Raw genomic sequence first — 12,079 nt, forward strand, 5'->3', positions numbered from 1 at the left:
TTGTGCAAGGTCAAATTAAATCCTATTAAGTTGTTGCAGTACGACAGAAATCCTGGGTTTGATTCCTAGTTGAGACTGTTACTTTTTATTTTTTTGTGTCTTGTTCTGTTTCATGTTTTGTTTAGATATATTAGTATTATCTTCTACTTCAATGATAAATCAATGCTCAATACATCGGTTGTACTGACCCTGTTTTGTATTACTGTCCATTGTCTTTTTGAAAATAAAAAATATTATGATGTGTGCATAGCTGTGGATTTTTTTTATTTTCCTTTTCCTGCATTCCAGTATTTTTTATTATATAATTTTTTTGGGCTAGTGAATGAACGATGTTAGCTGGGTGCAGGTATATAGTCTATGTTTGCTCTTTTTTTAAATGACCTTGAGATTTCTTTATGGTCCACCATATATTTACCTGTCTGGACCAAACGACCGTTTTATCTGTGGTCGTCTGTGGTTAAGGGGGTGACAAAATGGCGCCATACAAAAAGCCCGAAGATATCGATGGTGTAGGTTCATTTATGATATAGATCTAGAGAGTGGTTTATTTATGCCGGTTGTTTATTGTACCGAAATTTGAATTGATTTGAACTTTTGTAATGGATTCAAGTTTCGGAAGTCCGATTGGGCTAAACAGTCCATTCTCTCCGAAAACTAGACAGTCGGTGACATCAAAGCGTACGTCACTCCTCTCAAACTTCCGTAACCAAAGGTAATTTTGAGAGCTTCATCCAACATAACCTATTATTGTCTTAACCTGTCAATCCGAATTTATACGTTGGTTTATTTTTTGTAATTTCAGCAAATTCAATATTTCCGGTCGCCTGAATCAAAATGCACAAACGATTTTAAAAACTACCCAAAACACAGCCGAGAATTATGGATTGCCTCTGCCAGTTCTTGTCACAGAAACTCTGACATTCGCCGATAGTAAGTAGATTTAAATCTTTTTCATAATATGTATATAAATATATAATCTCAAGTATTTTAAATAAATCGATCTATTATTGCATTCAACAAAGGTAAAGATTCGGGACCGCTGGCCATTACCATTAATAGTAGCTTGATTATTAATGCATTAAATACATACAATAATAGTAACTTGAATTTTGTAGAACCAAACACAAATATTTAACTGTCACCTTGTTGAATTGATCATCGTGATATCGCTTACATTTCTAATCTCATAATTATGTAGGTACCTACATGAAATATGATGGGAAAGTAGAAGAAGTTATTTGAGGAAGACACACTTAAGGAGTTTTTTGAGCTTGTTAGAAGACTCCATTTTGTAAACTTATTCAATCAAAAACACACGCGGTTGACTACTAAATTTTACATATGAATACGATCTTGATTTTGTGCTTTTTGGCAGATTATAGTAGTTGTCGGATAATCTAGTGGGGGACTACTGATATTTAAGCACTTAGAGTGGTGCACTATATGGATAAATAATATCCCAGTCAACTTGTAATGAATTTTCATATTCCAGGTTCGGCCCAGATATCGGTTCGACTCTCCCCCTCAGGCTGGGGGTGGGTGGTGTGCGGGCGCAAGCTGCTAGTGTGGCCGTACCGCGAGGTGAGGCCGCGGGACCGCGCGCCCGCTCCCACTCCCACACCCACCCTCACCTGTTACGAGCTCACCCTGCCGCAAACAGATCTGGCGCACAAGGCCGATCTCGTGTGTGTCTATTCGAGCGATGGCAATCAGGTGAGCGGCTCAATGTGCTTTTTGACCTCACTTATTTGAAATTAATAATATTGTCCTGTCATTTGGTATTCTTTCTACATGGACAGCCCATCCGATCTTACAACGGTTTTAATTAAAATCTCATGGTTCATTTTAATTCTGTATGATGCATTTTGCACATTCGCATATGTTGCTTATGTGATCCATGAAGTTTTACTTAAACACATACACTGAGTCAGAATATGCTGTGTGATGGGATAGACTGTGTTTCATGCCTTTGTGTATTTATAATGAGCACTAATCTGGTAAGTACTTACCCGAATGCATGGCTAACGGTTTTAGTCTATGCTTCAAAAACAGAACTACTTGTCATTGCGCTTTTTCAGTGTCCAATGCCAATTACTTTTTTTAAAATTAAGCTTCTGCAAGTTTGAACAATTTTCTTCTCCTCTCAAATTGATTAACGTGCCCACCTGAGAGAATAATCTGCAGTGCATATTGCATGGGCCAGACGGAAACCTTACGATTGCAGTGATAGATTTTAGAATAAAATACTGTTGTTGTAGTTACAATAAGTTAGGGGGGGAAAAGATACATTCGCAGTCAGTCACATCTTCTTCTGCAATCGTATACCTTACTAACCATAACCAATGACTATTTCTGTTTAATATCTAATAATATTTATTAACTGTCCAGGTCCCGTCCTGCATCGGAGTTTCCCCGGAGGGTGTGATCCGCTACTGGTCCTCGGTGGGCCAGGAGGGCAACTACTGGGAGGAGGAAGCCGACCTCCGCGGTCAGGAGTGCGACAGCCTGCGGGAGGCTCAGCCAACTGGCTGCGTCCTGGCTACCACCACATGCACTGTGGTGCTGGTGCAGCCTGTCATCACTGGTAAATACTAAATTATGTCTAGACCACGAGCAAAAGGTGCTATCTTGCTGTATGCAGAAAGGGCATTTGACGCAATGATTTATTAGTAAATGGCTAGCATTCGTTGCCACGTCGCACTCGCCTCCTGTACCACGCTTCATTCCGGACGATGCTAGGGAACTGTCTTTTTGGTCAAACTATAATTATTTCCTGAATGTCGTATAAATAAACTAAAAATAGTTACATTGATGTTAGGTTTCGCTAACAAACATCAAAAATGTTGCACCATAAATATTTTATATCCATGGTAATGAGTCATGAAGTTGTAAAAAATAAAATAAAGTTGGACCTAAAAACAATACGCGCTATTTTTGCTATGCACAGACTGACTGAGGCACAGCAATGCGTGGCGGGATACAGCTAGTCTATATAATATACAGTCAAACTTGGTTATAACGAGAATGAAGGGACCTGTTACATCCAAAATAGGTTTTTTAAAAGTCGTATGTACCTACCTACCTGCCTCTACCTCAATATATTTGCAAAAGTACAGTATATTTTCAAAATACAAGTAGGTTTTACTTAATATAATATTGAATTTAAAAAATACACTTTGATTACTCTAATTTATTATCAATGATTGCTTTAAATTTTTTGCTTTCATGCTTCTAAATTTCCTCTACAGAACAATCAACGCATTATAACTATCATCACCTTGTTAAAGGCTCCCAAGAAAAATATCACTAAATTGTCTATCTTATTATCTTACCTTGTGCGTACTGTACCTACCGCTTGTAAAATCACACTTGTTATAATAAACTAGCTTGCAGGATTGTTTGGGTTTTGGCTCTAAATTTAAACTTGTCGCAAATCAGGGATGTACAACCCGCGGCCCCATTCTTGCAGCCCACATGTCAATTTCATACGGCCAACATGGTTATAGAGAAAAATCTAAATGATTGGGGTAATTCTTGAAAACCCTGGCCCAGAACATTTTTTTTATAGAGTTGGTTAAGTTACTCTGTATTTCTTAAATGGAACCAAATTTGAAGAACCGGTTTGCATAACAAGAAATTTAAAAAAATCAACGGAAACCTTAACTCTTGAATTTCATTGTCAAACCCCTCCCCTTCAACGAAAACAAAAAAAAAGTGGGTGTGTCAAGCCTACGCAAGACAGAAGTGAAACTTCTTTTGTTAAACCGTATGAACCACAATCAATTACGTATTTCACTCGTATTACACTCACGACGCAGTATACTAACCAAGCAGCTGATGCTTGGCGTGGCGCAGTTCGCTGGTGTCTGAGAGAGAGGAAAGAAGAGAAGAGAGAGAACGTTCGTGAGCGGCTCCCCCACCTCAACAAGCGCATATGGTGAGAGAGGGACAGTGAACGGTGAGCGGTGGTGGGGGTACCCGCATTTTCGTGTCGATCCTGACTCGGTTTTACTCCGTCCATCGAAAATCCATTACGCGCCTAAAGAAGTTTCACTTCAAAAATATGCTTGTAGGTCGTGGCCGGTTTGAAAAATAGGCAAAGAGGCCCCTCTGCTGAAAAAGTTGTTCATCACTATCATAAATTTACCCTGTGCAGGCATGGGATCATATTTATTTGTGTTTAAAACAAAATTGATGATGAGTTGTAAAACAAAAGAAGACGTAAAAACAGAACAAATTTGCAAAACTCAAATTTCGCAAGACTTTCACAGATTTTATGACAATTTTACATTGTGCTCGATGGATAGCAATGGTTCACATAGCCAACAACTTTACACAGGTAGTGCCATAAAAATATGAATCTGTCCCTAACGGGAAAGGAAATGCCTGCCGGCCGCCGTTGTGAGTCGGGCAGCTAACCGCAGCGCTTTGCTGCCTCTTTGTTACTACTTACTTCGAGAATAATTCCCAACTATTTTTTCAGACCCAACGACCCATTCATGTAGTCAGAAATTGTGTTGACAAAATTACTTGCTCAGTATATCATTGAATAGACCTCATTATAACTGTCCACAATTATATGAAGCTAAGCCTGAACTAACATATCGTTTTGTAATTGCTCATTATAGCTGTGTACTCGCTATTGTCATGATCGTTATAACCAAGTTCGACTGTAGGTATATAAAAACATGCATATTCAATTGCAATTATTGATTCACACTTACGCTGGACTGACCACATAACTTTCATTACCAATAAACTAAAAAGAGTCATGCACCTAATAGAGTCACTCAAAAACATTTTCCCACATTCAATACTTAGATCTATATATTTCGCACTCTGTCAATCGATTCTTACATATGGCATACTGGCTTGGGGAAGCGCTACAAACACTGCAATCGACCCAATACAAAAAATTCAAAAGGCAATAATTAAAATCATCTTGCAAGTACCATTCTACACAAATTCAAGCGAAATTTTCAAAACATTAGACGTCATGTTAATAAGACAACTTTATGCCAAATCTGCACTACTATATTTCCTCCAATAGAAACTACACATTCCAATGCCACCTCAAACAACAATAAAAACAAGGTCGACAACAAACAATACCCTGAACATACTGATAACATACACCACACACGGACAAAGACACTTCCAGTATTACGCTACAAAACTTTTTAATTGTATGCCCACCACTCTGAAACTACTACTAATGGGAAATACATACACAAACATTCACAAAAAACTGATCACAGCCTGGATCAAAAAACAAGATATCTATTTTATACAAAACATTATAACACCAAACCAAACATAATCATGGATGAATTTGTATTTATGTATGTATGCATGTGTTTACTTATATGTGTGTATGCATGCATATATGTGTATTTATGTATGTATACATGGGTGTATGTATATATGTGCATATAAATAAATATTTTTTTCCTTTTTCTTTAAATAACAATGTACAGTAACCATTTAAAAAATAAAATAATTTAAAATCCCTACTTACACTTATATAAGAAAATTTAACCAATACACATAAATACATGTACCATTTAATCATAACCACGTAAACACCTCAGCACAGGTTCTCCCAGTGAGGTGTTCACGAAACATATAACATTACTAGGGGTACGTAAATTTCGCAAATAAAAAATTGTGATTTCGCATTTAAAAAAACTCAAAATAGAAAATTTCGCATTTATTTCGCAAAAAAAATACAGTGTTAAAAACTCAATTAAAGGCTAGCATTGTTGTAATTTCTACATTTTCATCTTCATTGTTTGCCTGCGATCAGTTACGTCAATGTTTGTAGAAGTACCTCTCGGCATCAACACTATTGACAGGGCATTTGAGACATTGAATAGCTGCTTTTGCAAATCCAGGGTAGCAAGATTTTGATGTAACTAAAACTTGCATTACATCCACAGGAGCTTCTTGGCCGACCAATCGAAGTAATTGTCTGTGAAAATGTGAGTACCCATCAATTAGTTCTTCTTGTGGTACACTTTTGAAAAACGGAATTTTTGCGAAGCTTTCCACTATGGAATTGGAATTGACAGAAGAAGAGGGCACATTTGCTGCTTCCGATGGACAAAATAATTAATCTGCCAATGTGCTTGTAGCACTCATTTGTTGGATTCGGCCCCCCCCATGTGTACCAACAATTTATCCAAGCTCTTTTGAGCTGCTTTCTTCAACATCATGCTGTGATCGATAGAATTTTCGGTTGATAAAATAGCCGTCTCTGTCTGTTTTGAACAGAGTTGTAATAATTGTTAGCGCGTCTGATCAAAATTTGAAAGCACGTAACGTAAAAAAGTGCGAAAGTATTTAATTTTCAAATTCGCTTTTATCGCAAATAAAATGCAGATTTCGCTTTTATCGCATCTATTTCGTAAAAACGAAATTTACCTACTCAAACCTACCTCACACCCAGCATAAAACACCATATTAACAACAGTTCTAAATTTATGTATTATATACAAATGTAAATATTTGACAGACACTGTAATGTATGTATAGAAATAAATAAATAAAAAATAAAAAAATGTTGTGTAAAAATTTCAAAGCAATCGATGAAGAACTTTCGGAGATAAGAGTTTGAACAAACAAACATTAACATTTTTATTTATATAGAAGATTATTACTTACCTGTTAGTATTTGTTTATTTTTTTTTTGTTACTTATTATTCATACTATCCCTCGTTATTGTCAGTATGGTTTCTCTATGATTGTGGCTGATAAGCCAACACGAGTAATTTGTAATACTTATTTAGTCACTTTAAACATACTGCCAAGCTGAAATTTTAGTTAGAACAACTGAAATGTTTATTTTTGTAGGTTTACATTTTAATATTATATTAAGTTTACATGTATTTTTATTTATTTAATATAATTGTAAAGCTGCACATGTCGACATAGAAATTCCCCAGTGAGATGAGTGGCTTATGATTTTATTGTAATATACTATTTTTTTAATAAATAAATAAAAATAAATTATTTTCCAGGAGGCCGCCATGGAGTGATAGCCAAGACTCTGAGGGGAAGAGGGGGGTTGTTGGGAGGAATCGGTCGCCGAGTCTCCTCCCTTTTCTTCTCTGCCATGCCCTCTTCGCATGCATCAGAGACTGTAAGTACAATATGTACATTATATGCCCTCTTTGCATGCATCAGAGACTGTAAGCACAATATGTAGGTGACTGGGTATGTCATCAAAATGACAAACACACCTACAAAAAGTAATATAAAGTCATGAAATGTAATGAAACAAAAACTAGGTTAAATAGGTTCCATAGGTAACTATAAACCTAGTTTTTGTTTCATCACATGACTCTATATCATTTTTTAAAGGTGTGTTGAATTTTCATTTTGATGAAATATCATGGAACCGTTGTAGATACCTTCCTGCAATCGTAAGGTTTCCGTCTGGCCCATGCAATATGTACAGCAGATTATTCTCTCAGGTGGCACGTTAATTTGAGAGGACAAAGCACAATTTGGGAGAAGAAAATTTTTCAAACTTGCAGATGCTTTTTTTGTTGTTTGTTTTTGGGGTGTTATGCCGTGTTGCGCTATCTCCTTCTTTAGCCGACGTTTCGGACAGCGTTGCAGTGTCCATCATCAGGGCAGATCCGGTAGATCCGGTAGATCCGAAGATGTGTAGATCTACCGGATCTGCCCTGATATGGACACTGCAACGCTGTCCGAAACGTCGGCTAAAGAAGGAGTTAGCGCAACACGGCATAACACCCCAAAAACAAACAACAAAAATGCTTTTGGCCGTGAGAATCTAAAAACTTACCTTGCAGATGCTTAATTAAAAAAAAAAAAAGTAGTTGGCAATAGACACTGAAAAACCACAATGACAAGTAGTTCTGTTTTTGAAGCATAGACTAAAACCCTTTGCCATGCATTGGGGTAAGTACTTACCAGATTAGTGCATATTATAAATACATAAAGGCATGGCACACAATCTTTGAGGTACTTATTTAAATATTAGGAAATTATAAACCGAAACAAAAATAAATTAAATTACGGTATTTAGGATGAAGGCAAATCCTAATTTACACATTGTTTACCAACAATTTTGATGATTATTATTAACTCTTTTTTTACAGTGCTATAAAATCACTTCAACTTCGGTGCTGTGTACTCAGTGCACAGGGTTTAAGAATTTTGTAATTTTTAAGTTGGATAAAAATCAATAGTTTACATTTATTACTTTTGTAAATCGTTTTCTTCATAGTATATAAGGACACAAGTAAAATATTACGTATTAGTGCTGAGAACGAGGAAAGAACAAAAACACATGATATGTCCATTACAACCGGTAGACCGCCAGCTATTACTAACAACCAGGCATTGTGGCACTGTGAGTGAAACCCCGTACCCCTCTCGCACGAGACATGCATATATTATATTAACGAATTTCTTCCCTATTTTTCGACAAAATTTTTTTATCTTTGCGTTTGATAAATACTTATATACCATTTTAACTATTTTTTCCGATACATAAATGTATTGCTGAGGAACACTTAAAATATGAACTCTGTGTTTAGTATATTTACATAGATATTGAAATAATTACAGTTTTGTCAAATCAGTGCACAGTACCGACAAGGAAGGGTTAAAGTGACATGAAAACTCACTTTATATAAACCAAATTTATAATAAAAATAAATGAGAATAACAAGGTCCCTAGAGCCTATTTTTGTTGGATGAAACCTTGTTATTTTAAGGGGTTGAAATGTATAAGTATATATGATTTCCGAGAAATTCAATAGAATTTTTTTATGCAGGGTTCTGGCCCATTTATATTAAACTTAACCCATTGGCCTCAAACGACGCCGTCCCGGCGTGTGTACAGCGATGTGCCGTCCTGGCGGGTCTGATGTCTGTCGGCTTGAAAACAAAAAAGGGATACATTATTGACATCTGTGTTTAAAATTTTAAATGCCAATCGCTCTGTAGATAATCAAGCATTCATTTCATAGTAATTGGCAGGACTCCGTTGGTACAGTTTTTTCCTGATATTTACGATTGAAATTTTGTTATATTTCAGCGTCATTGAATTTTTTCAAAATGGCGTGTGGTTGGGGAATTGACAAGCTTGTTCGTAAAACGCGTGGTGGGCGGCTAGCATCGGCCCAAATTGAAAAAATATATATTATGGTAATAAGTGTGATTAATGTACAACTTTTCTTAATCCAATTATAAAAAAAAGAAAAAAAATTGGTTTTTATAAAAAAAATATGTTTATATCCACGTTTAATATTATTATTATTTTTTTAAACACTGCATATATTTTTTACATACTTTGATTCAATGCACAAGTAAATGAAAAAAAATGTTTCGTTTGCATGTTTAGTTTAAAAGTTATGTAAGATTTAATACACCACTGCAGATTTAAAACTTTTGGTACAAAATTAATTCGGATGTGAAGAACAATTTTTTAGCTAAACAATTCGGAGGCCAATGGGTTAAGATCTCTTTCCTTTACCTCAAATATTTTAAGAGTTATTTTTCAAACATTACACATATTAATCAACTTCTATCTTATCAGAGAAGATAGTATCGCAGGGCTATTTTATTTAAGCATATTTCGTGACAGAACTGCCAATTTATTTTAAATCATTTTCTTTTTTTTTTATTATTTCAATATTTTTGAAAATACATATTATACTTTTTTTCATTCAAATATCAACAATCATTGAAATAGCACTAAGTGTAAAACCACCCACAAAAATTAAACCTTTTTTTTTCCCTTTCCAGAAGTTGGTTGGCATTGCGGCCCTCCCTCCGGCTGCCTCCTTGGACGACGGATCTCAGTCGCCCCGCCCTGCCCCAGGGGCCCGCGTGTGCGTGGTGGCAGGCCTCCGCGCCCAGCTGTGGGGCCTCGGCGCCCCTGAGGGCCTCACCGCAGAAACGGATCTACAGAAGACCCTGAGGGATGCCTTTCTGCAGGCCCATCTGTTCCCGGCAGGTAATTTTCATTAATTACCGCATTCATAGACCTGTGGCCTGAAGCTTTGAACATAGGCCTCAGTTTTTCCAATTCTTAGTGACTGTCAACCTTCCAAAGTAGGAAGTTCTTTTCAGGTGGTCAATGATATGGTATTTATTTCAGGAGACCCCGGCCTACTAGACGTGTTCATCCTGGACATCCAGCCGTGGAGCGTTGGTCTCCTACTCCTCACTTCTGCGGTCAACACGCTGAGATCTCCTCAGATTAAATATGCCCTCGGTAACTATTTCCTGTTCATTTTATTTTATTTTACTATATATGGAAACAAAACAGTCTATAAGTTACAATGGAAGTGATACAATATTACGCATCTAGGCTATTGACATATATAAAAGGCGTCAGCTAGTATAAAATATATAATAAGAATTTACACATGTATTTCATGGTGGGCACCAATAATATATTTTCTTGTAAATTCTTATTATGTGTAAATTCTTATTATACATGTGTAGTGTAAGGTGTGTATGTGTGACTTTGTTTGTTGATGTGAGAAGTGGTGGTATATGGAACGTGCATGCGCATTGAACACTCTATATAACTGACGTGATACTATTTTTAAATTTAAATAAATTTTTGGCTTTAGTTTTTTAATGATATTCTTTGACCTTTCATTTTTTTATGTAGCGCACATTAGTGTTGAAGAGGGAGCTGCTGGGGGCATGGGGCAGCTGCTGGGGTTCGTGCCCCTGGCTTGGGGCATGGGCGTGGCGGAGGGCATGCCTCCCCAGGGGACAGTGCGCCTCATGGCCACACCTACCCACGTGTACTTGCACATGAAGAACACCATCGCTGTTGTGTCATGTAAGTACAGAACATATATCGCAATGTAGCTAGTACTTATTGCAAATAATTATTAAATTCACTAGCCACATTATTCTCTCAACGCTGGCAACAGTCTCACGGCCGCATACAGGCAGCTCGTGGCATTTCTCCATTGACCGAGTTCTGATTACACAGCACTTTCTGCTCACTTAAAAAGTTTAAATTTGACTATTTATGATGGCGGTATCTTCGTGTGTGTTTCAGATTCTCGGTCCGTTTTAGCTTTTGACCGAATTGTGATCAGCCATCAAGCATAAGGGCACAATCTTTGGTCTGGTTTTTACATGCATAATTTTTTTGTGTTCACAAAATCATCATTAGCTACGCCACCAACTGCAAAGTTGAGTTTTCAAACTGTGGTACGATAATAACATAGACAAATTAGACGAAAGACAATAAAAATAAATTATTATAATATGACAATAGACAATCTTATCATACCACAAAATGACACCCTGCATTCTAAAGTGGTGAAGAATGACTATGAGTGGATATTCTTATTTACAATAATTATTTCTGAGCAAATGTAACTTCGTATGATGTGATTATGTCGGTTCCTTTGTAAATGTCATAATTTAAAATTATACCAAGCTGCTATATTTTAGTATTGCTTCCTTTTGAATTTTTTTTTTTTGGAATCTTTTAGGTATCATACCGAATGAAAAGCCAGATGTTATAGAGTTCAGCTCTAACGGAGACCAGATCCTGGGTGGCGGGCTGTGCTTCGGCACTCCCCTCTTCTTCTCCAAGACTCACGGAGTCATATCCATCACACCAAATGAGAGCCCACTGAATGATACGTAAGTTGATTAATTACCACCATTTAATTTTATTCAAATATTTATTTGGTAGACTTCACACAATGTATAACAGAAAAAGACACTGAAAAGAAAAATATTAGGTTGTGAACAAGACTTGAACTCAGAACCTTTCATCAATTTCATTTTCTTTTTTATTGAAGAAATAGCTACCTGGCAATAATCCATAGTTTAATCAATAGTGTACCCAACATTGCTCGAGGTTGTGGATGATTTGGACCGGAGTAATGTTAATGTAAACCTCTTTTCTACCGATAGGGTGAAGGGTTGTCCTTTTTACCACCAGTGGGGAAAGCAGCGTTTCTGCACAATGGTGGTAGAAAGACAAACCAAGCATTAATGAAGTTCTTTTTACCAATTTTTTTGCTTAATGAACGGTAACCGGATAAAACAGGACATTATA

General features: G+C 36.6%; 1 protein-coding gene across 1 annotated transcript in view; it reads left to right on the forward strand.

Annotated features, from left to right (window-relative positions):
* The first annotated feature begins 529 nt into the window (after nucleotides 1-529).
* Nup133 (nuclear pore complex protein Nup133) overlaps nucleotides 530-12,079 on the forward strand; it is a 33,162-nt gene continuing 21,612 nt past the window's right edge. The window contains exons 1-9 of the mRNA XM_089641063.1: nucleotides 530-712; nucleotides 803-930; nucleotides 1,493-1,713; nucleotides 2,389-2,584; nucleotides 7,020-7,141; nucleotides 9,784-9,994; nucleotides 10,139-10,255; nucleotides 10,661-10,837; nucleotides 11,505-11,658. Coding sequence (XP_089497189.1) covers nucleotides 600-712; nucleotides 803-930; nucleotides 1,493-1,713; nucleotides 2,389-2,584; nucleotides 7,020-7,141; nucleotides 9,784-9,994; nucleotides 10,139-10,255; nucleotides 10,661-10,837; nucleotides 11,505-11,658 — 1,439 coding nt within the window. The 5' untranslated portion in view covers nucleotides 530-599. The remainder of the gene's footprint in view (nucleotides 713-802; nucleotides 931-1,492; nucleotides 1,714-2,388; nucleotides 2,585-7,019; nucleotides 7,142-9,783; nucleotides 9,995-10,138; nucleotides 10,256-10,660; nucleotides 10,838-11,504; nucleotides 11,659-12,079) is intronic.

The sequence above is a fragment of the Hesperophylax consimilis genome, chromosome 16, assembly GCF_061612785.1.
Source record: "Hesperophylax consimilis isolate HC1 chromosome 16, BYU_Hcon_1.0, whole genome shotgun sequence".
Classification (NCBI taxonomy): domain Eukaryota; kingdom Metazoa; phylum Arthropoda; class Insecta; order Trichoptera; family Limnephilidae; genus Hesperophylax; species Hesperophylax consimilis.